Source organism: Equus przewalskii, chromosome 7 (genome assembly GCF_037783145.1).
Source record: "Equus przewalskii isolate Varuska chromosome 7, EquPr2, whole genome shotgun sequence".
Lineage (NCBI taxonomy): Eukaryota > Metazoa > Chordata > Mammalia > Perissodactyla > Equidae > Equus > Equus przewalskii.
The window spans coordinates 12810102-12838014 of record NC_091837.1 but is presented as its reverse complement, the minus strand read 5'-3'; the positions used below and the strand labels follow the sequence as shown (position 1 = coordinate 12838014).

At 50.1% G+C, this 27913-nt stretch overlaps 1 protein-coding gene across 1 annotated transcript in view; it reads left to right on the top strand.

Annotated features, from left to right (window-relative positions):
- The window catches only part of UBE3B (ubiquitin protein ligase E3B), a 50152-nt gene extending 22783 nt beyond the window's left edge, over nucleotides 1-27369 (top strand). Inside the window, exons 16-28 of the mRNA XM_008520920.2 lie at nucleotides 1456-1574; nucleotides 2219-2333; nucleotides 3093-3192; nucleotides 7735-7854; nucleotides 12202-12378; nucleotides 12510-12620; nucleotides 15003-15140; nucleotides 15496-15561; nucleotides 17440-17498; nucleotides 19960-20142; nucleotides 20614-20725; nucleotides 23990-24082; nucleotides 25118-27369. Coding sequence (XP_008519142.1) covers nucleotides 1456-1574; nucleotides 2219-2333; nucleotides 3093-3192; nucleotides 7735-7854; nucleotides 12202-12378; nucleotides 12510-12620; nucleotides 15003-15140; nucleotides 15496-15561; nucleotides 17440-17498; nucleotides 19960-20142; nucleotides 20614-20725; nucleotides 23990-24082; nucleotides 25118-25309 — 1585 coding nt within the window. The 3' untranslated portion in view covers nucleotides 25310-27369. The remainder of the gene's footprint in view (nucleotides 1-1455; nucleotides 1575-2218; nucleotides 2334-3092; nucleotides 3193-7734; nucleotides 7855-12201; nucleotides 12379-12509; nucleotides 12621-15002; nucleotides 15141-15495; nucleotides 15562-17439; nucleotides 17499-19959; nucleotides 20143-20613; nucleotides 20726-23989; nucleotides 24083-25117) is intronic.
- The last annotated feature ends 544 nt before the right edge of the window (nucleotides 27370-27913 follow it).

Below are 27913 nucleotides of genomic sequence, written 5' to 3'. Positions count from 1 at the left end.
GGGTGGCATATAGTAGGGCTTCAGCAGTTGTTATTTCCCATTCTTTCAGGGGAGCGAGGTCAGTACCACTGAGTGTAAGCTTTAGGGTCTCCTGGAGCTGGGTTCAAATCTCCTTGGCCATTTACTCACTGTGCTAGGTAGTTTACTGGAAAATTCCAGAGCCAGGGAGCCAGGGTGCAAAACCTGGCTCAGCCACTTACTGAGACACTCTGGGCAGGAAAGCAAGAGGCTCCACCTCTCTGAGCTTTAGTTTCCTCGTTTGTAGATGGGAATAACAATGGCACCTACCTCTCAGCACCTTGTTTCTTAAGATTAGAAGAGACGAGGTGCAGAAAGTGCTTAGTACTCCCTGGCCTGCAGGAAGAGCTCACTACGTGTCACCTATTATTAGTACTATCGCGCTGACCCTGGGCAAGTTGCTTAACCTCTCTGAACCTCAGTTTCCTCATTAGTAGAGTAGAGGTAATATTACCAATCTGATAGAGAGTAAATGAGAAAAGGAATGTCAAGTACTTAGTACAGTGCCTGGCACAGAGTGAGAAATGAACAAATGTTAGTCCCATTCAGTTCCTTTGTTCTTTAAGCTTATGCATCTGCTTGCATATTTGGTATCCTTTTAATTCTACTTTTTCCGAAGAGGTTGAGAGTGGACCTCAGGCAGTGTTAGGTTCAGGCTAGAGGACGTTGGCAGGAGGGGATCAGGGACATGTGGGTGGCCGACTGGGTAAGAATCATGGAAGGAGGGCCTCAGTGAGCAGTTGGAGGCAAGAGCAGAGGTCTGTAGCTGCTGGTGAAGACAACCTGCATTGCTGGGTCAAGAGTGATCCAAGAATGAGTCATGTTCTCAAGTGGATGGAGCAGTTTTAAGAAATTTTCAGATAGAACTGTATCTTAAATGGCTCATTTATTCATATATTCTTTCAGACATTTATTCATTCACTCATAAATACTTCTCAGTACCTACTAAGTGGCACTAGTGTCTGTTGTAGGTGCAGAATAAGATTCCACAGCTTTCCTCAGTAGACAGAGACTCTCAATCAAGATTCCCTGATGTTCAGGCATGAATTAAGAAAGTCTCTCAGCCAGAGCCTTAGGAATAGGAAAAATACAGGGTCGAGCTTATTATTTTTTCCTTCCTCAATTGTGTTTTTTAGCTTTTTACTATGGACAATTTCAAATAAGTAGAAAGTGGAGAGAATAGTATAATGACCGCTTATGTGCCCATCCCAGCTTCAACAGTTGTCAACTCATAGCCATTTTTGCTTCATCTATACTCCCACCGGCTCTCCTCTCCCAGGTTATTTTGAAGCATATCCTGGAAATCATGTCATTTTATCTGTAAATTTTATCTAAAAGAGCTTATTTAACCTTATTTTTGTCTAGTAAGAGATACAGATCTCATTTTTTTCCCTTTTTCTCAGTGGGAAATTGTGAATAATTTTCTGTCTGATTTAGGATCCTTGATGACATTGAAGTTTATGAAGAACAAATTTCATTCAAACTGGAAGAGCTGGTCACCATCTCCTCTTTTCTGAATTCCTTTGTGTTTAAGATGATCTGGGATGGAATCGTAGGTAAGGTGACGATGTCAGCCATCATGTAATTGATGCTGCACGTAGGGACACCACGGTCTGTGACATCAACTGGTTCTTAGCTTTGTTGTCTATCAGAGTTAATCAAAAATGCACATTTATTCATGTAATTGGAAGATTTATTTCTTCACTCTCTCTCTCTGACTTCCTGAGATAGTAGTGTGGTTATGGGAATCTTAATCTCCCAGGCATCCTTCAGGATTTCCATGTATGTGTGAAGGATTATTACTGATGATTAGTTTTTGCTCTGAATCTCCTTGTGATTCTTTGAGTTGATTTCCATGAAAATAAAGCATGTGCCAGGTCACACTTCAAATTAGAGTTCACTTCCTGAAGTGTTTCCAATTGTTCAGGACAAAGCTTCTTAGATTAAAAGGTCCTTTGGATGACACACTAATGGGAGACAACAGGAGTGATTCTGTCCTAAGCGATACTCAAGTCCTGCAGACACTTGGAACGTACCCAGGGTGCCTTTTAATTCCATTAGTTGCATGTAAAATCCGGAGTGAAGGAGGTGAAGACCTTGGTGAGACTTGATGATGATGATGGGAGGAGACAAGAGGCTGTCCTCCGAACTCCCCTGGTTCTGATCAGCTCCGTGAGTGACTCTCCTGTTTGCCCCGCAGAGAATGCCAAGGGCGAGACCTTGGAGCTCTTCCAGTCCGTCCACGGCTGGCTGATGGTGCTGTATGAGCGGGACTGCCGGCGGCGCTTCGCCCCCGATGACCACTGGCTGCGAAAGTGAGGACCAGGAGGGGGAAAAGGATGTGAGGAAGCCAGGTCCCCTCTGTCACGCTCTGGCAGCAGAGCTGCCCAGGTGCTCTGCGCTCGTGTTCTAGGGCAGAGGGGAGTTTGTCTATCTCCTTCCTCCTCCATCTGCATCAGGAGGGCTGCTGCTGTAAAGCACCTGTGAGGACAGGTCATCCAGCCGCCGCTTCTCATAAGACGAGCTGACACTGAAGATGATTACAGCTCATTAGTGGTAACAAGGCCAGATCACATTTAGCAAATGTTTCTTACCCAAACTGGGAAGAAAAGTTCTTTCATCTGAACTGAGCAACAGGTTATGATAGTTAAATGGCAGTTTTTATCAGCAGAATTAGCAGGATAAAAACTACAGCCAGGTTTTTGGGGGGTGGGTTGGGAAATCCTCTTGTAACAAGTAAGCATAAGATGATGTCTGTGTTTTTTTATCAATGGCTTGTCAACTGTTAGGCAACCCTTAAAGTTGTGGCACTACAGCAGGGACTGGCAAACTTTTTCTGTAAAGGGCCAGACAGTAAATATTTTAGGCTTTGCAGACCAGACAATCTGTTGTGACTGCTCAGCTGTGCCGGTGTAGCGTGAAAGCAGCCATCGTCCATACATAATGAATGAGCGTGGTTGTGTTCCAGTGAAACCTTATTTACACAAACAGGCAGCAGGCTCTAGTTTGCTACCCAGCACTGGAGAACGGTTTTCTTGTTTTAGTTATCCCAAACGCGTGTCTTTCTTTTTAAGGGATCTCAAACCTAGTGTGCTCTTCCAAGAACTCGACAAGGACCGAAAGCGGGCGCAGCTGATCCTGCAGTACATCCCTCACGTCATTCCTCACAAAAACGTGAGTTGTGCTCGGGACTGGGCTCCTGCAGCGTCTTTCTGTTCCACCATATGGTTCCTGACTCTCCGTCTTTGTTATAGCCATTGGAAATAAATAAATGAGACCATTCGTTCAGCAAATGCGCATGGTGATTGGGTCTTACTCTCTTAGGCGTTAGGCTAGGTACTGGGGGTACAGAGATTGCGGACAATATGAACTGGCAATTCAGGCAGAGTGGGATGGATGCCACAGGGACGGGTGCTGTGGGAACCCAGACAAGGGAACCTAACCCAGCTGGGAATGAGGAGCAGGGGTCAGGAGAAGGCCCCATAGGCAGAAGTGGACAGTGTTTAAAGGTCTGGGGTGAGAGAGCCAGAGCTGCAGTCTGACTGGAGGGAATACAAAGGAGGGAGTCAAGTAGCTGGATGGTTTGTAGGAGTTGGGACAAGAAGGGCCTGGTAAACTAAGGGGAGGAGCTTAGATTTTGTCCAAAGCCATTGGAGAGTTTTCAGTTTTGGAGACAGCGGGTCAGAGCTCTGCTTTAGAAAGTTCCTTCTGGCTGTGGTGTGGAGGACTGGCTAGAGGCGGAGGTGTTAGAGCTATCTGCCCTGGACTTGGGTGAGGCCACGGGGTAGAGACATCATAAGGTGAAGAGGCTTTGAAGGAGTAGCACCTACAGGCCTTGGAGAATGATGACGTTTACTGGAGAATGAAGGGAGTTATTCGGGTGATGCTCAGCTTTCTGGCTTGGGTGCCAGGGTGCTTGGCAGAGCCATCTGCTGATTGGGAGCACAGGCAAGAGTAGGTCTGAAGTGCTGGTGCGGTCGGCTTTGAGCAGGCAGCATGTGAGGTGTCTGTGACTCCTCGAGGCCGTTGGACACTTGGGTCTGGAGCTCAGGAGAGAGGGTCGCCTGGAGATAGACTTTACATGTGGACAGTACCTAAATCTCCTAACCGCGTTCCTGGCCGTGGACAAGGTGCTCAGGGAGCCAGATGGAGTGAGAGGACAAGGGACTGAGGCCATAGCCCTGCAGGACAGGGCCTTTAAAGGGCCAGCACAAGGGGAGGAGTCATCAGAGGAAGAAAACCAGCAGTGTGGTGTCACAGACCCCAGGGACATGAGAGACTTGGGAGGGCTCAGGCGCTGTGGCAAGAGCGTCCAGGAGCTGAGAGAAAGCACTGCTCACGTCCCTCTGTGCATGGGCACCCCAGACGTGTCTGTTGGATGCCAGAACAATACTGCGCTCCTTCAAAGGAGGCTCTTACAGGTCTAGATGTGCCCTTTTTTCCTTTCCTTTTTTCTTTTTTGACAGAATAGACGTTTTCAGAAAAGTGCATATGTCACAGCTTTGTAAATCAAATCTCACTCTTCAGAGATACCTACTGCTCACGGCTCTCGGATGTTGTTTTGACCTTGACGTTAATACTTAGGTTGCCACTCTTTACCTTCGAGCAGTGATTCACAAACGGATGGGGCTGTTTAAATTCTTACTGCTCCTGACAGCAGAACCTCTCAGAAATGAGGGACCCCGTGGAGCTGACTTAGTCAGACGTGCCGAGGCAGCCCCTCAACAGGGTCCCTGACCTCGCCTCAGAGAGAAAATGCACAGCTTTGCAAAGCAGGCCACTCTGTTGCTTTACTCTTCCCAATGATGGAACGTTCTTCCTTGTCTTAAGCCAATCTACTTCTCTGTAATTTCTACCCTCTGGTCCTTGAACAGCCACTGAAAGTAGAATCTCTAATCATCTGAGATCTGCAGACAACTCTTGTTTCCTTCTGCGTCCTCTGTGCCCAAGGGTGGCATCCTTCCCTTCTCCAGCCATCCCTCGTTAAAGTGTTTCCAGCCCTTCATCCGCTGGGCCTGGTCCAGTATGCTGGAGTCTGACTTGAGATGCAGCCCTTCGTCCCGGGCCTGTGTGTCTGTGAATTCAACCCTGGACCGTGGGCTTCCCCTAGCGTACAGTCTGGGGTCTCCACTCTGTGTGTCTGCAGTTCACGAACCGTGCTGGGGCCCCCTGGTTCCCACGGGAATATTTTAGGTGTTTGAGGGGAACACAGTGAAATCTGTTGGACACTATGTGAAATCCTAGCTCAAGTTCAGTTTCAGTGTGCTTTTCAATGATGTCATATTTGCTAAGCTGGATTTTAATAATGAAGTTAAAATAGTCTTTATTTCGGTGTATGTGTATTTCTAAATACAGTTCTAAGTTCTTAGCACATAAATACTTAAATTGTTAGGACTCAGACTGCCTAGTAATGGAACTGTTAAGTATTTCTTTTGACCTAGGAGTGCTATGAAAATAATTACTGAGCCATTAGGGATGCCTTGGTCAAGCACGCTTGGGAACCCCTGAGATTAGTTAGCATGACTTGTGAGTCCAGGCTGTCTTCTAGTCTTCACCATTTATTTTGTTTTGGGAATTGTGCTTAAGATTGCCACCTGAGCTTTTTGTCCTTGGCTCATAAAATCTTTTTTCCCCTCCCTTGGGCCCTTCCTCATCTCCTGGCCTGTCCTGCTCCCTGTGAGGGCACCAGCAGGTCTGGGAGAGTGTCAGAGCGGCGAGGGCACTCACACTGTCTCCTGTGTTGGGTTTCACTCCCCTCTGATGGGGTGGGTTCTCCCCTCTCCTGCTGACACACTCTTACCGGAGCACACGGGAGGTGATAGGCCCTCTCCAGCCCTGCTTTCTCTCTTTCATCTCTTGCCAGTGTGCCACGTGCCCTAAATGCTGGACCTCTCTCTCGTTCTTGATCTTACTCCAGTGGGTGGCTTATAGTGCCTTTCTCGCTTTGCTGAGCATTTTTTAAAGCCTCGGCTCTACCTGGTTCACAAACAGCACTTCATTCTCTGCACTCTCTTATGTTGCCTTTGCTCACTTATGTGCAATTCATCTCCTGACTGGACTTAAGGTCTCTCCCTCTTCTTTTGGCCTAGAAGGGCTAGCACCCTGTGGGGTGGGCAGGGGCTGTGTGGTGTGGTAGTTCATGCATGGGCTCTGGGTTTGAATCTGGCCCCCCTGCCTACCAGCTGTGTGACCTTGGATGAGTCAGTTTCTTCAACGGCAAAATGGGAATAATGATCCTTACCCAGATGTCCACCGTGGTCGCTGAGGTCTTCCCACCTCTTGAGAGCTGGTTAAGGTTGCCCCACACCTTCTTCCACATCCCATGGAAATCCAGAGCCCCATCCAGCCTTTCCTTGATTCCTGAGAGACCAGCATTCTCGTGGTCGCCTTCCCAGTTTTGCTTCTGTGTATGCTGTCTCTGCCCCATACTGGATTAACCTAGATGTGAAGCTCATCTTCTGCATGGTGTTTCATAAAATGACACCCCTTGTTCAGGTGATCATGCTGAAGATCTGGGGTCGCTGGAAGCAGTCGTGCCACATGGCCCCGTACAAGTTAAATAGTTGTTTGTGAAAGTCTCTGGTTCCCCCGCCGGTTCCCCCGCCCTAGAAGGGAGAGGCAGGGGCGCCCTTCACCTGCACCATGGCCTCCTGGGTTGTTTCTCGGGCTGCTCTCACCCTCCCCCACTGCCCTGCATCCCCACGGTCTTTTGATACCATTCAGAGCACTTCAGTCCTTGTTTCTAGACTCATGAACCAGCCACACTGAGCTGCTTCACCAAACAATAGCCCCTCCACTGAATCCATCCTTCCTTCTTCTTGGGAGGATGTTGGCAATTGCTTTTTCTGTTACAACTGTATTTACTTCACAGGGTTAATAAAAATGATCAAATGAAAATGCACTAGTCTCCCCTCATATATAGTTAACCCTCATTGCTATTCTTATTGTTATGACCGTACTTATTTGTATTTAACAAAGCTCTTGACTATGCAGGAGGCTCCCATTCTTTAAAAAAACAGCTGAGTTGGATTTCTTTGTTCATTCAACGGACATTATTTGAGTGTTGTTATGGCAGTGATTCTCAAACCTAGGATGGGGCAGAGGGTCATGCCCTCCTAAAGGGGCTCATCAGAGTCTTTCAAATGGGGAGAGGGATGTCTTCAGACAATAATTAAGAAACATTACTAGTGGGACTAGGGTGTGCTTGAGGGCACAGAGGAGGCAGAGGAAGGGTCAGGGACCCTTATTCTGTAGGATCATTTTAAAAATTTCTTACAAGTGAAAAAATTATCTTTGAAATGTTTCTGTTTTTTAAATTCATAATATCGATTTCCTTTGAAGCAGGCACGACTCTGTAAAGCAGTCCCTGTAACTTGTCTTGCTGCCGGGTTTTTACGGTGGATTATTGACTGAATGAGGAGGATGCTTTTTCTCCTAGACTATTCTTAGCTAGACTCTAGCTGCTGCCAGACCACTCTTTCTGGAACCTTGCTTCCTTGGCATGTATTCAGCTCTATTTCTAATTCCCAAGAGTTTTTTTGGGGAGTGTCTACTGTTCCCCCAAGCCCCCGAGTCGGTTCTCACCTGTAGCACATATTCGAGTGTCCTGTTCTGGTTGCCTCTCCCGTGACTTAAGTTTCAATAATTTTGCACAGTGTGTTTTAGGGAATTAAGAGTTGTTGACCCTGTTTCTGGTCTCCCCTTTGCTCGTTTCAGAGAGTTCTCCTGTTCCGAAACATGGTTACCAAGGAGAAGGAGAAACTGGGCCTTGTGGAAACCAGCTCGGCCTCCCCTCATGTCATTCACATTACCATCCGACGGTCCCGGATGCTGGAGGTGAGAAGCCTGTCACAAGGAGTTGGGCTCTGCAAACCTTCTTGTCGCTCCTTGATCTAAGGACACTGAAATCAAGGCTCTGGGAGCAGGAAAAGGGACAGCTTGTCCTGCATCCCGCTCTGCGAGCTGCTTGATTAAACATTCCTCAGGGCCAGAGACCCGCAGCGCAATATTTCTCTTCCTTCTCCCCCTGGGGCCCGGGCTAGAGCCTCACACACTTGGTGCCTCTCTGAAGTGAGGACAGGAGCTGCCACGTGTAGATGTCCTCATGCCTGTGCAAGCTGCATTTGTCCTGGCAGGCACTTCGCCCAGACTGCCAGCTGTGAATGCGGAGGCTGGAGTGTGGGCGGGAAGTTGACTGAGCCTTACTGGGAAATGCATTTATGGCTGAGCTAGAAGGTCTCTAGACACGCACTCATCAGATAAAAAGGAAGTGGCCCACCTCAGCAAAGCCAGTGTCCAGGGTTACCACTGTGTGGCGACTTCATGGGAATTAGAAATAGGGATCTGTCCTCAGAACACTTTACCTCCGGATGGCAGAAAAGTGTCATAATGTTTAGATTTTGTTGGAACAAGACCCTGACTACAACGTGCTGGAACACTGTCGTAATAAATGTACGTACCTGTGATGTGTGCATTGTGTGTGCACACCCTCCCCTGGGCTTGTGCAGTGCACAGCCTGCTCCATTTGTGCTGGTCTTGCCAGTGCTGGAGTTGGTGACTGAACCCAAGTCCTCATTCCCAGGAGAGGCTTGGCTTGGTTTATTTGCCCGTGCTTGCTCCTTGGACCTTTTATCACACTCTAGCCATGCTTCCATTAGCACATTGTGCAGTGTAGGACAGTCTTGGGATCCCAGGACAGCACATGGCCACATAGCCAGCCACCAGCAAATGGCAGTGGCAGCCCTTCCTGCCCACACAGTTTCGCTGTCTCCTTTGGGGCTCCTTTGAAGTCCTCCTCCCTGGAGAGCTGCTTTTAGTTCCCCCGACCACTAGTGATTGACACATCTGCCAGGGAAAGGCAGCATGTGGTACACGGATGATGTTTTTGACATTCTTAAAAGTAGAATAAGAAATTAAGTGCCTACAGGGACCCTGCAGGTCAGGAAAGAGTAAAGTTGGTGAGTGTGTCTCAGCGCAGGAGCACCTTGTTGCATGCTAAACAAGTAGGAATGTTCTTCACTTCCACTGCTCTCTCTCCTGCTTTCTTGACGCACGGCCCTCCATCTAGGTAACTGCTGAAGAAAAGCAGCCCCCCGGAGTGAGTTGATGGGTGACAGCTGACAGCCAGCCTCAGTGTTGGGGAGCAGCAGAGAGGGGTGGGCAGTGGAGAACACGTGACCCTTAAAAGAGGCCACCTCCACTCAGCTCCACCTCACTCTCGCCATGTAGGCATTTGGCCACCAGAATGCTCTGGTTTTTTGAGAGAAGGCCAAAATGCAGGATTCTGTATGAAATCCCTAGATCTGTTTTGTGTTGTGAACTAATGAAATTGTGTAAAATACCTGGAAGGTCACATAACACCTCCCTTCCCAGTGGGCCACCAGTTTGCAACCTCTGCTTTGGCTCAAAGAAGACAAAGCCTAATTGTGTTGTCGAGACTCCCTCCTCCAGCACTTTGCTCCTCGGACCTGGACACACCCCTCCTGTCTCTTGAAGTCCTCAATCCCCTGCCTCACACCTGCTCAGATGGGGCCGGTACCGGTGGGAAGTCAGCTGGTGTCTCCTGCGAGTGATGGAATCCCCACCTCCCTCCTCAGTGTCCTTATTATGGGAAATTCCCTCAGTGTCCTGGGTACCCTGAGCCTGCTTTTGAAAACACATCCCTCAGGGATGTCAAAGGAGAGCTGTCCATCTTAGGTTTTAAGCAAGTCCGTTTTCCTGTTTACATTCTGTTAGCATATATCTTGTCGTGAAATTGATCACTGGTCTTCCATTGAATTAGAAAGGGGAGAGATCGTTATTCAGTTACCCAGTTGTTCTCAGGATCTGGTGGTTTGCTTATGGAGCATGACAGCCCACTGGCCTTTGCTTGATTTGGACACAAGGGGGCATCAAAAAGTTGGTGTTAGACTTATATGATATCCTGGGCTTTTACTCTGTTTCCTCTGGTTTGGTTTGTATTGAAGGCCGTGCTTCTGTATTAGGCTGCCAGGTGTTAGTCTAACGTCCTGCCACAGGGCTTCCTCACAGGGGAACAGGGGCTGGAACTGTAGCATTTCAGAACTGGGAGGAACCTTAGACGTACTCTTGTCCAGCCGCTTCCCCTCGCCTTGTCAGAGGCGGAACTGAGGCCAGAGAGGTTTAGATTCTCAAAGTCACTCGGGTACTAGTGGCAGAGCTGGGCCTGGGAACCAGCCCTCCTGTCCCCAGGTCACTGTTCTCTCCGTCTACTCGTGGAGATGGAGTAGAGAAGAGCAATGCCCTACTCCCACTCACCTTCCCAAAGGGCGCAGGTAGAATCCTCGTGTACCAGCACCAGTGCCCCGAGGGTAGTAGGGCACAACAGGAAACATGTCAGAGGAGGCCAATGGCAAATTCCTCTCTACAGCTTTTCAAAGAGGAGGCTGATGTGGGGCTGGTCAAGCAAAATTGAGTTTTGACTCCAGCAAGCATTCCTTGAGCCTCTGCCATGTGCTGGGTTGCATGGTAGGTACTTTTACGCACACCATCTCGCTTAATCCTAACACTATGCTAACACACCTCCCAATGTGTATCATGGCTAGGGAGGCATCGTTTTAAAGCAGGATGGAGGAAATCCTACAGGCAAGCAGGAGCACTCCCCATCCTCAACTCAGTGCCAAGATAATGATCTTAAGTTTAGGCAGAATGATTTAAATACTGCAGGACCTGCGTGGGGACTTCCTGTTTTTCCTTTCTTTTCATCTAACTTAATGGTTTTCAACTTCTTGTACAGAAAAAGTACTTTTCAGGACTGTGCACCCAAAACCATGATCCTGTTCCCTTCAGGTGACTTAGGGGAGTTTAGAGGTGATTTTTTCCTTGCTCTCTAGCTTTGGAGACTAACCTCTGATAGGGTTGGGAGCCACCATAGGACAGTCCTTTGGATCACTAGGTGAGCACAAGGCAAGTGGGATTGGCAGGAAGGCAGCAAGAGTTCCCCAAAACAGGTCTTGCCATACTGACCTCATTTGCTTTGTGACAAGGGACCAGACTGGCAGACAAGTGGATGCTATGGACATGGTCTCTTTCGTGTTAGCAAATCGTCTGACAGCACTGCACTGAGAAGGTGAAATGTGGGGTGGCCTCAAGAGGATACTGGATTTGATTTGCAGCTTATGTGACAGCATCTAAAGATATCAGTTTCACCGTGGTCATGGGGCCTCTCATGTTGGACCAGGAGACTCCTCCCTCGTCCCTATCCTGTTCAGCACTATTTTTTACAGTCGCTGCTCAGAAATGAAAACCTAAGCAGCCTGCTTATCAGCGCCTGCATGCTAGGAATACATTAGATGTCAGAACCAGGAGCCAGGAGGACCTCAACAGATGAGAATCAAGAGACAAACTAAACAAGAGGGTTTAGTAGAACTCTAAAGTTGTGTCCTGGAGTTCTGGATAGAGGGACATGCTGAATGGCTGCGTGTCTTGAGAGAGCTGACTGCACGCCAGAGGTGTGCTGAGGCTTCTCTTCCCCACTGCTCTTGCCCTCATCCAGGCCCAACATCACTCCTGTACCCCCGTCTCCCTGCTTCCTGCCTTGTCCCCTGCCATCTGTCTGCTCTGCTGCCAATAGAAAGATGTTTTTAAGACAGAAAGCCAGCCATGTCACTCCCTGCCTAAACTCTTCTGTGGCTTCCCATTGCCCTCAGGATATAACCTGCATTCCTCAGTGTGACTGACAAGGCCTTTCGTGATCTGCAGAAAGGTGCCCCGAGTTGAGGGGTGAGGAGTACTTTTACGTGTCATTTTGTAGCCGTCTGTAAGTTTCATTGATCGATCGATTTACCATGAGCTTTATTTCTTAGCATTAAAATAGAGAGGATGAGATCTTGTCCCAGTTTTTTTCCATCCGTTTTCTGAAGGCTGAGAGCTTGTCATGACTCATCTTGTCTAATTTCCTCATCTTACCACTCTTCATCCTCTTGAGGGCAGTCTCCTCTTATCAAAGAGCAGGGAAGTCACATCCCCGTGATGAATTTTCCTTTTAACAGACTCGCGTTTAAAAGCAAGTGAGAACTGTTCTCATGCACCCATGCCTCTTGACTTGCACATTTAGTAATTACACTGGGAAAGCTTCACACAGGGGAGAAAGAGCCTTGAGGAGGGAGCCCTGAATTATGCAGAAGGCCTTGTGTTCCTAATGGGCTGTAATTCTGCCCTCGGCAGGATGGCTACGAGCAGCTTCGGCAGCTCTCCCAACACGCCATGAAGGGCGTGATCCGCGTGAAGTTTGTCAATGACCTCGGGGTGGACGAGGCAGGGATTGATCAAGACGGCGTTTTCAAGGAGTTCTTGGAAGAGATCATCAAGAGGGTGTTCGATCCGGCGCTCAATCTGTTCAAGGTACTTAAGGGGAGCGAGAGCGAGATTGACAGTAGCCAAATGCGAGGTGACAAATGAGAAGTGAAGGGCTGGGCTTGCTCGTTACAAAGCATTTAACCTCTCTGCCTCTACCCGTCCGTTTTGCCTTGCAGACAACCAGTGGGGATGAGAGACTCTACCCTTCGCCCACGTCCTACATTCATGAGAACTACCTGCAGCTCTTTGAGTTTGTGGGCAAGATGCTGGGGAAGGCCGTGTATGAGGTAGGCGTGTTAAGGACTGTTGAACTGGAATGGGAAATAAAACGTTAGAAGTACCATGGGCTTCATATACATTCGTGTGTTCAAGCCCAGCCACGTAAACTACCTGTCATTAGGATCAAGTCAGGGAAAGAGGGACAGGAACCAAGACTACTGGACAGAAATACTCGGTGCCTTCCATGTGTTGCCTCATTTAATCCTCTCAGCAGTCCTGTGGCATGGCTGTTGCTGTCCTGTTTACATGAAGGTGAGAGGACCAAGACTTTGAGAAGTCTCATTGCTAGTTAAAGCAGCAGAACCCGGATTTGAACCCAGGCTGGCCTGAGTCTAAGCCAGCCCTCTGCTTCCCTGAGGGGTTGGGAGCGGTGTGCAGAGCAGGTCTCCACAGCGGAGCTTGGTCCCGGTGTAGGAGGGCAGCATTTGGTGCACTTTCATAGTTGTTACGGTTGTTTTAAAATTTGTCATTATTTGAGTGAGTGCTTCGAAGTGAGCCAGAGGCGCCTGGGAGCTGCCTGCAGACTAGAGCTTGAGGTGGGAGGTAGCCCAGACAGCTGGTCAAGGTGAGTCTGCTGAGGCGCATAAAGTCGCTTACTTCCATAGGCCCCTGTCCTCATCAGTGAAGTGCAGATAATAAAAGCCGTGTTCTCGAGTTACCGTAGAGCGTGAAGGAGGTGATACAGGTAAAACGCCTCAGGCGGTGCCTGGCACCTGGAACAGGGAAGTCGGCACTGCCATCCACACTGTTATCAGGAGGAAGGGTGTCTGAGCTTCTGCTCCTTGGCCTCATGGAGTCAGGGCAGAGTGGACTTGTGCGGGCCCTGGGTGAGGCCCACACAGCTCCTGGTCCCTCTCCACTGAGAGCCTAGCTGGCAGAACTACCCCCAGGTGGCCCTGACCCTCTGCTCTGAGAGTCCCGCTTCCTAGGAAGGGAGGAAAGCCGCAGCACGTGCTTGTCATCAGCCAGTCTTTGCGGCCTTCACAGTGGGCTCCAGAGCCACAGCGGACCTTACCCAGGGCCCAGGCTCTCCCAGGCCCCTCACCCAGGCACCAAGGATGTGAGCCCCCTGAGCAGCACTCATCTCCCACCCCATCGCAAACCCTTGGGAAACCAGGATGCCTGCCATAGGCAGAGCCCACAGCCTGGCGGTTGAGGGAGGGAGGCCATGTGAGCCAACATACTGGATCCGCCGTTCTCTCTGTGTTAACAGCCTCAGTTCTGGCCATGAGGAAGTCAGGTGCCCCAGCCGAGTCCCTGCCCAGACTCCCTCCAGTCCTCCTCCTGCCCTGGACCAGTTGATGACCTGGGCTCATTCTCTGTGCTTCTGTTCCACATCCGCAAAATGGAGACGACATCTCAGTTCATTCCCATTTCGAAAAAAATCCCATGGGGACCTACCTGGGCATGTGCCGTGTTTTTCCTTTAAACGTGTAGCTGTACTCAGACCCAGAACAGTCTGGGCCAGCTGAAAAGCAGGACTCCCCTTTTGTGAATGTCCTCCATTTCCTGGGCTTAGTCTCTGTCCCCTCCCTCTCCAACAATAATAGTACAGATGAGAGAAGTTAGGACATCCTGGGCCCTGTGTGAGGGGCAACTGGCATTAACTCACTTCTCTCCTGATGTCTGTGACGGGGCATCATCAAGGTGCTTGACTCTCCCTTCTAAGTCTCTGCAGTCTGCACACTTCTCTCCACCTGGTACAATCTGTCAGCAGTGCCTGGCATTAGGCCACGGCCTCCTGGCTGTATCCTGGCCTCCTGCCTTCCTCCTGGCCGTTCCCCACATAACGTTCGGATCTGGCTCTTCCCTGCTCAGAGCCTCCCAGCGCTCCCTGCTGCCCTCAGGGTAGAGTCCAGACTCCAGGAGGCTCGTGAGTGTGCCTCCCCCGCCTCACAGCCTGTGCTGTGGCTGGGCAGACCTGTGTTCCAGCCCTGGAGCACGCCATGTGCTCCTTTAGGACCAGCTTAGGGATCTCTTCCTCCTGGAAGCTGCCCCTGGCCGGCCTCCAGGTGAGAGCCTGTCCTCTGTGTTCCTCCACACCCTTCTCATTTAATCGTTAATACTGAGGGGCTGTGCTGGTCCCCATGTACAGGTGAGAAAGCCGATGTCCCGTGGCCTGGCAGCAGCAGAACTGGGATTTGATCCCTGAGCTGTGTAACTCCGAAGCCTGTGCCCTTAGCCACTCTGCTGTAATGTCCCCCCAGGAGGCACTCGATTGTGTTTCTTAAATGATGGGCAGTATTGCTCTCCAGATTGAAAATTTAGGAAGTGCCTAGAGATGCCATTAGCTCCCTCAGGGCCCCTCTGCAGCCAGAGCCACCTTTGATGAGATCCGCAAGCCCAACTCCTGGCCAGTGGAGGGCAAGCCTCTGTCTCCTCTCTCCCAGGGAATTGTGGTGGATGTGCCCTTCGCGTCCTTCTTCCTGAGCCAGCTGCTCGGGCACCACCACAGTGTCTTCTACAGTTCTGTGGACGAACTGCCCTCTCTGGACTCAGAGTTCTATAAAAACCTCACTTCCATTAAGGTCAGTGTGGAAAGGCGGGAGGGCTTGACCGAATGCTGGTGTGGGCTCACGGTGGAGTGAAGCCACGCAGGGTTCAAACTTTACCCTGTCGTGTGGTGGGATGAGATTTCCTGCTGTAGGGAAGGGGCCCGCCCACAGCCACAGCAGGTCCCCTCGTCCCCTTCTGAGCACGTCCTCTCGGGACTGATGCTCACAGCCTCCTTCCTCGAGGTGGTGGCTGACCTTTCTCCTTGCTTCAAGCTGAAGCAGCCGCAGTGGTTACTGCCCAAGCAGACCTCGTAGGAGGGGAGCGTTACATTCTTCAAGGCTCTTGTGCTCCTTGGCCCTTATGTTTTCCCCGTCTCTGTTGCATTAGCGCTACGATGGGGACATCTCTGACCTGGGCCTGACGCTGTCGTACGACGAGGATGTGATGGGTCAGGTAGGTCAGCCTCTGTGGCTGAACTCTCCTTGCCCTCCCTCGGTGGACTTCCTGAGACCTGCCCTACTCTTGGTGTTTTCCCCAGGAGGTCCACAGACTGAAGCTCTGTCAGCCTGTCTGTCTGGCCCCTCATCCTCTCCATCTCCCTCAGCCATCCTTCTCCCGCCTTGCCAGGAGGGAGGGCATTCTCCCTTCCGTTCCCAGCCAACCCGACCTCTGCCTGCTCGCCCCTTGGAGAGCGCCCCCCGAGACGCTGCTTTGCTTAGAGGGCACGTAGAGTCATTCCTGATGGCAGCTCTAACTCTGCATTTGTAACACTGCTTTTCGTTACCATGGTGAGGATTAGCTGTTACAAACGGAGGATTATGGCTTAAATGGGAGAAGCCACCCGAGAAGTGCCTCTAACAGAAGCCTGTCCTTGTTTGTCCTCATCATAAAGAGCAGAGCAGGGGAAAGAGACCCTTGAAATCGTGGTGGCAGAGGTGTTTCCTCCCAGAATTTTTCCTTTCAGCTTTTCTCTGAAATGCTCCCGGCCCCTTCCGGTAGCCTCCCAGTGGACACCTGCCTGAGCCTCTGCGTGCGTGGCCTGAGCACTGCTCTGGAGAAGCCGCACCGTGAGCTGATTATTGGTGCAGGGCTGGCTTCTTGGAGCCATGCCTGCGTCCTCAGAGAAGTCACTCGGTCTCTCTGAGCCACTTTCCTTATCTCAGAAAGTGCCATTTCCCGAATGTGAGTCCTTGCTGGGACCAGTGTCACTGGAGGCTCTGTGGACGCCTGCATGCCCTGCCTTCCTCCTGAAGAGCCACCGAGCACGCTGGCATATAGGGACTCTGAGAAGCCTGTGAGGAAGAAACCTGGTGTGGCTGTGTTCACCTCGGCTTTCCCTAGCTTGTTTGATCACAGAGCTCCTCTTTCAGAGAGGAGAGAATGCCATCTCACAGAATGAGTCTCCACCTACCAGTTCACAGGCAAGGTGTTCCCTGGAACCTTTTATGGGAAACACCAGGCTGGGTGATTCCTAAAGGCCCTCCCAGCTTTAAAATCCTCCAGTGTACCCCGGATGTTGATAGCAGTGGAATGGAGGCCACTGTTCTTCCTTTCTATGTTTTTAGAGTTGTCATATGTTGTATTAATAGAATTTCTATTAAAATTATACAGTCTTTGATTTTTAGGCGACCCACAGAAGTTCTTGAAGTTGAGGATAGCAGTTGATTCTATACTTTTCAAATCTTTAATCAGATTTTGAGCCTTCCTCCTGACGTTTTTAATTTTCCTCTCCTGATTATAAGAGAAATGCAAACTTCTTCAACTAAAAATTCAGCTACAGTATGAGCATAAAGATGAAAATGAAAACCACCCAAATGCTGATGACAGAGAGAGTGCCGTTGTGAACATGTGGCCTGTGTCCTTCCAGGTTTTTCTCCCTGGGAACATATATAACTTCTTTTTTTTCCAGAAATGGTACCATACCAAGCATGTGGTTATATAATCTGCTTTTTTTCCCACCTCTTCAATAAATACACATTTTCCTCATGTTTTTTTAATAGCTGCACAGTATTCCAGGGTGTGGTTGTACCAACATTTCCTTAACCATCCTTCTGTGCTCTTAAATGTGAACACGTTCCCCTCCGTGACATCTGAAGCCTTAATACAGATGTTCAAACAAGGATCGGATGAGGAGAAACCATTCATATTGATTGTGCAGGGTCCGCTTATTGATATTTAAGCCCTGGCTTTTTGTGAAAATGATTGTTTCCAAACATAGCCCATGTTAATTCTGTTATTATTATGGCTGTTGGCGACGGGGCCTTTTGTCTTCAGGAGGTTTTACTTCCCCATTAGAATTCTTGAGTAATTGCTCCCCCTCTTCTCCCCCAGCTGGTTTGCCATGAACTGGTTCCTGGAGGGAAGACCATCCCTGTTACCAATGAAAATAAGTGAGTATAGCAATTAGATTCTTAAGGCCACCACTTGAAAAGACTTCATTCTGCTCTCCAGGCTTGCTTTGAGAATTTATTAAGATGGATTGAAGTAGAAAGAGGCCATAAATATCATAATGGAATTTACTGGTTACAGTTCATAGGCTGAAATCGTATTAAATTCTATTTGCAAAATAAGAATTGACAATTTATTTTTTGCTGTAGCACTCCTAAGGTCAGAGGCACCCAAGCTGCAGTGTTCCCAGGAATTGAATGGCGGCTCTAGATGCAGACAGATGGATTCCAAACTGTTCAGGCACGCAGTCCTGAACCCAGAGGGCACGGAGGCGGAAAGACACCTCGGAGGGGCAGATCATTTTGGAATGATAGCATGTGACAATTGTATAAAACACGATTCTTGAGAAGACACGGTGATGAAGTCAAATGCAGCAGATGGGTCCTTAGATGTGGGGAGACTCTGAGGCCTGGCAGCTATCATCACAGATAACAGGCTTTTAGGAATCTCTCATAAATGTCACCCTCTTTGGTCCCTAGAAGCAAAACCCCTCAATGCGCTGTCTCCGCCTGGCCCTGTTCTCACCTAATTAAAACCGTAGAACCTGGCAGGAGGAGTAGATATTGGCCCTTTTGTCAATCCATCAATCTTCTCCTGCCACCAGGCTCAGCTGAGCATCTGAACTGTTAATCTGAGCATCGCTCTCTTCAATGACAAGTGAGAGCTCAGTCCCGCTGGGTGAGTCATTTGGATCAGATGCGCATTACAGCCCAATGTTCCTGAGCATCATGTCCCTCTCGGGTCAAGTGGTCCGGTCAGTCTGCATGCTTGGGGAGCTTTTATTAGATTGCCAGAACAGTCAGAAGAACAGACCTAACTCTCATCATGATTGAAATACACCGGTTTTGACTCTTGGCCACGGGGCATTAGTTTGACAACTGAGAACGAACAGAGAACACAGGTTGGGAGGAGCTGCCTGGGGGCATCAGAGAGCAGGGGTGGATCCTGTTTCTGCCTGCCATGTGCCCTGCACCCATCTCTTCAGAGGGCTTCACATGAGATAACCCACGTACAATACCTTCCAGGATGTCTAGCTCAAAGGAGGGCCTTAAGAAATGAGAGCAGTGATTGTCACCATCAGCAGATATGTGACATGTCACATAGAGTTGGCCACCCTCAGATGGCCCCGTTTTGCCAGGCATTATGGCACAGGGTTGATGGTAGAAGCTGTGTATATAACAGCCAGAGGAAGTGGGTCCATGCACCCTGTGTTGGAGTGAAATTCCTGTTCTGCCTTGAAACTTCCTTGTAGAAAGTCATTTCACGAATTCTTCCATGTTCTTAATGTAAAACCTCAGGATAAGGCAGAGGTATTCAGTTCTACAGACTATCTTAAAAGGCCTGGCAACGCGAGTTTTCCTCGCCTTAGGGGTGATATTTGATCTTGCACTTCCTAGATGTTAAAGGAGAATGTCTCCCACACTCCCTGTCTTGTGGTAAAATGGAACAGTATCAGTAATCTGCTTCGAAGAGTTCAAGAAAGGAGTAGCAATAATAGGAAAAGTCGTATTTAAGTGTATTAATGTGCAAGTTTGCAGCTGGATAATTTTTTTTAAATAGGGATATTTTCAAGGTCAGTAACTCAGATCTAAGCATTGTCAGGTAAATGAGATTTACTTAGAACTGTACTAATTTGGAATTTTGAGAGTTGTACCTGGGCCGGGCTCAAGTTCTTCCATCTCTGAGTAAATGGTTTGCTAAGAAATCAGCGATGGTAATGAGCCTCTTGGAATGTATTTAACCTGTTCAAAAGAATTGTATTCTGTTATACAGTTGTAGGTGAGATCCTTGTCTTCATAAAAGCAGACCCACAAGTCCCTCTGCTAGGCACGTTGTTAGTGCTCTGACTTCCAGGTGAACCTAAACATAAGCCAGCTGCGTTGGGTGAAAACCTGCTGCAGGCCCACATTGTCATGGCCTAGACTCTTGGTCCAGATTAGCAAGGCTTTGGTTGAAGTTTTAACATGAAACAATTTTTCTCTGCTTTAAAGCCTGTTGGAGGACTGAATTATATCTGAATTGGTTTATGTCTGAAACAATGAAGTTAAATAAAGGTCCAGAAAGTGCCTTTATACTAGGAAGGGTCCTCTCCTCACCTGGAGAATGTCTCACTTTGATTCTTGACCCAGTGGGTGTTATCCTGATGTAGGACCCCCTGGTGTTTTGAGAGGAGTGAGTGAGCTGATGCCCTTGAACACTTAGCGCATTTACAGTGGCACACGTGCCATTCAGGAGAGCCATCATCATCATCATCATCATCATCGTCGCCATCATTCTGGTGGCATGCTGTGCTATTATTTGTGTTTTTGTAAGATGGTTCAGAAATGACTGGACTCATCTTTCAGCCATTGGTAACAGCCCCCTGTCCTGTTAATTTCCATTGTTTTCTCTTGTTGGCCACAGAATTAGCTACATTCATCTGATGGCACATTTTCGGATGCACACTCAAATCAAAAACCAGACAGCTGCCCTCATTAGCGGATTCCGTTCCATTATCAAACCCGAGTGGACCCGGATGTTCTCCACCCCTGAGCTACAGCGTCTCATCTCCGGTGACAATGCTGAGATTGATCTGGAAGATTTAAAGTAAGGGGCGAGTGAGGGGGAGGGGGAAATTCTTAGGCCTCCTAGAACCAGCTGCTCCCTTGCTGAGTTCCTTTGGAGAGTTGTTTCAGGAGCCCGTCTCCACCTGTCCCCCTCCTCCCTGACGACTGGGTGAGTTGCTTTGGGATAAAAGCACAACCACTTGTCTACCTAGAGACTGAGAATGGCAGGGTCTTGAGGACTGCAGGGCTCTCTGAAGTTCCAAGAAATCGTATTGCAGGAGCTCCTCTTGCCTTCTGCTTGGGAGCAGTGGGGCCAGCTCTAGAACTCTCTGCCCATTTAGCTTCCAGGGGTGTGAGGTTACGAAGGCACGAACCTCTGGCTTTACCGGAAGTTAGTAGTTGCCCGGCCTGCTGGAGTTTGCTGTGCTGCTTGTCTAAATTCTGTGCCTTCCTGTGTATGTGAGCACCTGTTAGCATGTGTGGCTGAGCTCATTGTCTGGCTTGTTTTCAGGAAACACACAGTGTACTACGGCGGTTTTCATGGAAGTCACAGGGTCATTATCTGGCTCTGGGATATTTTGGCCTCTGACTTCACGCCCGACGAGAGAGCAATGTTTCTGAAGGTATTTTATATGTTACCTATAAATGCTTTCATGCATGCATAGATAGTCTCATAAACCTAGAAGGCCAGCGATGTAATAATTTACACTGGGGAAGAAATAAAGTTATCAAGGGGACCGCATCTTGTCAGCATCCTCTCCCATAGACAGGCCTACCCAGTCAGTAAAGCAGTAACAGAGAGGAGCTCGAGGTGAGGGCGAGCCTGTGAGCTTGCCAGCCCGCCGCTTACCCCTCTGAGAGACAGGCCTATGTGGGCGGGCATGCTTGTGGGGCTCAGCACTTCTCGTCAGTTTGCTGCTACTGGCCTTGCAACATCTCGTTTCTTACTTTTTAAAATTATTATTTATTTTTTTATTGAATTTGTAATAGTTTACATCATTATGAAATTTCACTTGTACATTATTTCTTGTCTGTCCCCACATAGGTGCTCCCCTTCACCCCCTGTGCCCACCCCCCAGCCCCCTTCCCCTGGTAACCACTGACTGTTTTCTTTGTCCATGTGTTTGTTTATATTCCGCATATGAGTGAAATCATCTGGTGTCTGTCTTTCTTAGTCTGGCTTATTTCGCTTAGCAAAATTCCCTCCAAGTCCTTCCATGTTGTTGCAAATAGGATGAATTTGTCTTCTTTCTGGCTGAGTAGTATTCCATTGCATACATACACCACATCTTCTTTATCCAGTCATTGCTCAAGCTAACATCTTGTTTCTTACTTTTCCTTTCATTGTAGAAGTAAATGGTATTTCTTACCGTAAGGTAACTTAAGAAAATACAGACAAGCAAACTTTTAAACACTCTCCGTCCCTACTCACCAGGGACTACCTCTGTGTACCGTTTTTCTCAATAGTGTGAAACATGCAACACCACACACACACCATGTTCCAGTGAAACATATGATCGAGTAGGCTGATAGCAATGGATATTTTTGCAAATAGAGTTGCTGACATTAACCAGTGCTCCTGTGCTGGTGTCTTTAAAGTTGTAAAGGTTCAAAATGTTCCCCCATGCCGCTGTGTTGTTTTTTGTTACTGACATCGACACAGTGTTTTATAGGACACTGGATGACACACACTTGTCTGGACGTGTTATGTGTGTATATATGTTTGTAAAAATAGAATCATATCACTTTGCCACCTGCTGTTCTATTTGATATTTTATCATGAATACTTTGCCATATTAAGGGGGTAAATTTAAGCGCCTCGGAATATTTTCCTTTGGACATTTGGGTTCTAGAATGGTCTCACGTGACCTCAGTTGTTGAGGCAACGTGGACAGTATCACCTCCAGTTGAAATAGCGGCGGTTTTCCTTCTCCTTGGCTTGTTCTGAGGAGAGATCCTTCCCGTGGAGGAGGCCCTCACTGCCGTCCACAGATACAGAAACGCACTAGTCGTCCCTGCGGGTCTCGAGGAACTCGGGGGGTTGGCAGACAGATGTAATTCCAGAAGTTGATTCTCACGGGAGTCGGTTTGGTTTTTCCAGCAGTGCCTGTTGTAGGCAACGCAGTCTTTGCCGGCCTGTAAAACCACTCACCCTGCCTCTGCTAGGAAGAGAGGCAAGCCAGTGTCTCCCAACTGTGCAGCTGTTGCCCCTCACAGTGGGCGCATTTGTGTCCCTAGATAGCCTGTCACCAAACCTGCAGTTCCTTGTCCTGTGCCTGCCCATCTCTACAGCTTCAGACAGGCCCCCGAGCCGGGGCAGGACACGGCGCTGTTGCACAGGAGTGGCTCTGACTGTGCTTTCTTTAAATGTAGTGACAGCAGAGCACCCGGAGGGTTCCCGTGCCCTCCGTTCCTCCTGTCCCGGGAGGGTGAAAGTGTCCCTCCCTTCTTTGACCAGCCCTGGCTTGCAGCAGGCAGCACGTCTGAGCGGCCTGAGTTGGGATGTGTGCAGACTCTTCTGGATCTGTCTCCTCCTCCTGAAAACCGGTCGAATCCCACAGCATCTGTGGAGTGGTTAGACGAGGTCAGGTTCGCAGAGCACTCGGCACGGTGTGGAAACTGCAGTGCTTTCTGAGTAGGAGCTGCTGCTGTGGTTTTTATGGTGGAAGATAAAATATAGTAGGACAGTAATGTATCTTGTTGATGCTTTTTGTAAAAACTATTTTTGAAGCATGACACACATAAATTGTCTTTGGATGGTCTCAGGAATCTCACAACCGTTATACCGTTGTTTAAATGGTAGTATTTATTTTAAGATCCAAACACTTAACTTGCCACAGAATTGTAAAGCACAGTTTCATGTCGTAAGTAGCCGATCCCTTTATCCCCTAGGGAAGGGAGAGCATTTTTGGTTAACACTGAATTAAAGTGAATGCTTTCTCAGGACTTTCCTATGCAGGTTTGTCACTTGGGTTTCCAGGTTGGTCACATGCTTCTGTCCAGGCATGAGCTAGCACAGTTGGGGAAAGAACACAGGTGCTGCCATCTGGAAGATGCAAGGAATTCTAAGAGTGTGGCAGGAAAGTGTGGCTGGCTGCCCCTGGGCCCCATTTGGGGTGCCTGGTACCTGGGTCTGCCCCTCCACCTCACTGGCTCCCGAGGCCTGATTCTTCTCAGTGTGCTGAGAGCAGATTCGTCTGTCAGAGAGGGCCCCCAGGAGCCCAGCTCACAGACTGCTCTGTAAACCAGCAGGCCAGGGTGCCCAGGTGAGCACCCCTCCGCCTCCTCCCCTGCGTGGCTAGGAAGCTGAGCAGGAAGCCAGTGCAAAGTGAGTGAGTACAGTTGGTGGTGTGTCCGCACCAGGGCTCCCTGTGTCCTGGCTCCAGGCCCTCAGCTCTTGGCATAGCCCTCTCTCCCGTGCCACACTCAGTGGCTCCACCAGCTGCTACCTCACCCTCTCCTCTCCGCTGCTCTCATTGCATGGCATCGCCTTAAGGAACGGTGTCAGTCAGCAGCTGTGATTCCTGCTGCCTGCATGGCAGTCCCACTGGAGAGCAGTCCCCGCTGGGGAGTTTGTGTGGTTCCTGAACTCCTCAGCCGCACGTGCTCCATCAGCCCCTGGGTTGACTCCCACAAGTGATTAGCCATGTCAGCTGGTGTGGATTTCATGTGTTTTAGCCCCAGAGAGCAGCACCCTTAAGAGAGATGTGAGACGAGTACCAGTTCTTGGGCCAAATGCACCCTGTATGCATCCTGCCTGCTGAACAGCAGTTAATGAATGATGCAATGACTGGAGAAAGCTAAAGAGCACAGCTCAACTGGTAAAGGGCCCATTTCTGAGGGAGCGAGAGCCCCACTCTGTCCCCCGACCCTGCCTTGTGTTGCAGTTTGTGACCAGCTGCTCCAGGCCCCCACTCCTGGGATTTGCCTACCTCAAGCCTCCGTTCTCCATCCGCTGTGTCGAAGTGTCTGATGACCAGGTACCGCTGCTGAGGGAGGGGTTCACCACTCTTGGTTGTTGTCTGCTGTGCCTACCAGGTGGGACCTTCACCCAGGCTGCACCCTAGAGCGGGCAGCTGGGCTCCTCAGAGCCGGGTAGGAGGTCCTCGGTTCTCCGGCCAGGAGAGCAGGCTGGCCCTGCAGAGAGTGCCGTGGACTCAGGCTGCTCTGGGCCTCAGCTCTCCCTTTCTCTCCACTCCCACAGGGGAGAGTACCTGGGGTGTGTTTAGAATGGCTCAGGGCCGGGAGGCAGTGTGGGAGAGGGGCAGGACACGGGCTTCGGAACTGGACAGGCGTGGGCTTGGGTCAGACTCCTCCACCCTCCGGCTGCGCGCATGTGGGCAAGCTGCTCTGTGCCCTCATCTGTGAAGGGAGAAGGGGTGCCTTGGGGGTTGTCAGGCTCCGCGTGGGGATGTTCAGATAGTCGCTCTTGTTAAAGGTGTCTCACCCCCGCCACCCTCCATGAAAACCCGGTCGCCTCTGAATGTGACTGCCTTTCAGGGTGCTGTGGTCTGGGCTCCGGATCCCTCTTCCCACGTGACACTTAATGATCCTCAGCCCCCTTACTGAAGGATGGCTGCCCTGAGTCACAGTCTGCCATGGGCCACCGTGCTGCGAGGTCAGGGAGACAGTGTCAGGCTGCATGCAGAAGTGGCACCTAAAGTATTTTTACAGTATTCTGGCTCTTTGCAAATTGGTTAACTGATAACTCGCAGTTAACTGGAGGCCCCATCTCCACGCGCTCACTTAATACAGGATTCCCCTGTGTAAGACCTGCGGAGCCAGGCTTGCTTCTGTGCACTCACCCCTCAGGGCCACTTGGGCCAGTTGGCCAGTTTGGGGGCTGGCCTCAGGCATCGGTGTCCGCTCACAGGCCAGGTGTGCCACGGCAGCGCCCACTCTCTGCTTAACACCCAGGGGCTGGCCAGGCCCTCTCCTCAGCCACCCTCTTTGGCACCTGCCTAGGCGCTTATGCCAGGCACCTCCTATCCTGAGGCTGTGGTATGTGTTTGCAGGACACTGGGGACACCCTGGGCAGCGTCCTCCGGGGCTTCTTCACCATCCGCAAGCGGGAGCCAGGCGGCCGTCTGCCCACCTCCTCCACCTGCTTCAACCTGCTCAAGCTGCCCAACTACAGCAAGAAGAGCGTCCTCCGGGAGAAGCTGCGCTACGCCATCAGCATGAACACGGGCTTCGAGCTCTCCTAGCTCCCGCCCCGGGCCTGCCCCCCTGCCCTTGCAGGCTCCCGGGCTACAGGGACCTTCAGCTCCAGGAGGCAGTGTTCCCTTGGGAGTGTGATTGACATGCCAAGTGACAGCGGCCCCCAGACCCTCTCTATAGCCATGAGACTCCCCTGTGGCCTCAAGAACTGTGGACGCACCTGACAACTCTACACAGCCTTCTCCAGGTGACACTAATAGGAAGGGGGTGTTGAAAATAAACCTCCAGATCCTGCCAGCATTGGTCCTGTTTCCTCCTTTCCAGTGGCCTGAAGCCCAGGCCGGGAGTGCAGAGGGCTTCTCTTCTCCATAGTCGGGCCTTTTTGTGAGTCGTCTTCTTTCCTTAACTCTCTGAGAGAGCTGTGCATGAACGAGTCCCAGGAACTCCAAGGCCCAGAGCAGTTTTCATGACGTGGGCCTGAGAGCACGAAGCCTGCTGTGCGTGCAACTGCAACGCGCTCCTTCCATTTCTGAAAACTCTACTCAGGTCAGGCCTTTCCAAGCCTCTATGCACCCGACAGAGTCTCGGCCTCCACTCCGTCCACAGTGGCCTCGCTCCAGGCAGCCAGGCCCACCTACGCCCCAGGGAAGCAGAGCCGCCTGCTGGGGAGGCCGTGGGGCACAGGAAGTTCTGGGTGCTGCCCCCACCTCGAAGCCACCCGTTCCACAAGCGGCAGTGCCCCTTCTCAGATACTCAGTCCTCGGCAGGCTGAGCTGCCAGGGGGCCTCCACTGGCTTGTTCCCACCTTGTGCATTCACATTGGCATCCTGGGTTTGGAAGAAAAAACCTGTTGGCCCTGAAGAGCAGCTCCGTTTCCAGAAGGTGCTGGCTGTTAGTCAAAGCCTGCTGATTCTTGAGGGGCCAGCTGCCTGTCCCCTGCTTGTTCGCCCTGCCTCTTATCTAGTCAGGAACAAACACTAGTGGAAGGAGCCTCTCCCGTCGGGGAAGTGGCTTTACTCCGTAGTCGCAGAAGCCCGAGAACTTGGGGTCTTGCTCCTCGCCCTTCCTCAGCACAGGGGATCTGGCATCCCTTCCCGCTGCCGAACGCTCGTGCGGCTGAGGAAACTCACATGCCCTCTGGGTTGGCTGTTTTTGTTTGTTTTGTTTTTACTTCATTTTCTCTTCTAGCCCGTTTTACTCTTTTGCCCTTGTTCTTTACCTTTATCATGAGAACTTTACTCTAGATCCAGGGAATTGAGGCAAAGGCCATGTTGGTGGTCTATACTGACCGCCATCCACCCTCGCCCACCTCCTCACCCTCCCTGTGCATCCCCACCACCAAGACTGAAGCCAGAATGGAAGCGGGGAGTGCCTGGTCCCTCCCCCGCTGTGTGTGCCAGCTTAGGGCTTACAGCTCTCTTCTCACCTCCTCCCCCCCCCCCCCAGCAAGAACCTTCCTGTTGGTGGCAAGGAGGCCAAGGCCCATCTCCATCCTCCCCTAGAGGCTTTCAGCTGGGCACCAGTGTCCTGCCGCCTCCAAGCCTGGCTCTCTCAGAGCCCCTGGACTTCTGGAGAACAGTGTCCATTTTACTTTGATGGAAAGTTGGCAGGGCATTTAAAGACAGACAGGAACTTATTATTATTTAAGATTCATTAGTACCCTCTGATTCCATGGATTTGCCCCTTCCCTTAAATGCTCAGTTCCTCTGGAGATCTCTTCTGAAGGTGTGTGTGTACCCTGAGCAGGTTTGTGCATTTCCACTGGGGCCTAAATAGTTGTCAGCCTGCACGAGGGGGTTTGGTCCCATCCTAGTTTTATTACCTGAGAATCGGCCAGCGTGGGATTGGGGAGAGGGTGGGTTCTAAGCACCAACATCAACTTTGGTTTTGGACGAGGAAGGGTAGTTTGTAATTTTGTTTAAATTCTTCTCTTCAACAGCTGGAAATATTGCACTATCTAAAACACTGACTGTTCTTTTATAGCTGGTGTTCACTGACACCTTGACGGCTCTTGATGGCTCTAAAAAATTGTGGGTTTTTTTGTTTTCATAGATAACTTATGGATTAAAACTTGCTAAAGGCTTTATTAAATTTGTACTTCAGCACATGATGGCTGCGTTCTGCTTTTTATCCAAAGAAGAAGCGCTTTCCCGTGCCTGGGTAGCTCAGGATGGGGTGGCTGGGGCTTCTCGAGCACGTCGGCTCGCGCAGTGGACAGAAGATGCAGAGGATGGTATAACAGGCATCGCGTCCCACTGACACGCAGAGGTAACTGGTTGACAGTTTGTCATAGCTGCTTCCAAGTCTGTCTTCAGAAGGACCCCGTTTCAGGTAAAGCTAAAGCCACCAGGAGCCCCCTCCGTCTCCCGCCCTTCTCCCCCTTCTCAGAGGCAGCCATCCTCCAATTGCATGTTTCACACGGTGATGTGCAGTGATAGACGTTTGTTGAAAAGAATCCAGATAATTCAAAAGTGTGCGAAGTAACATTTTACAGCTACATCTGGGTATATTCTGCTTTTCTCTCTTCCTGAGGCTCATGCAGGACACACAGCCCTGTCTCATTCTGTTAAACAGGCCCAGATTTACACTCAGCATAAACCATCTCAAACTTGCCAGTGTTTCCGACTCCACCGTGGGTGGCTTTTCCCCTC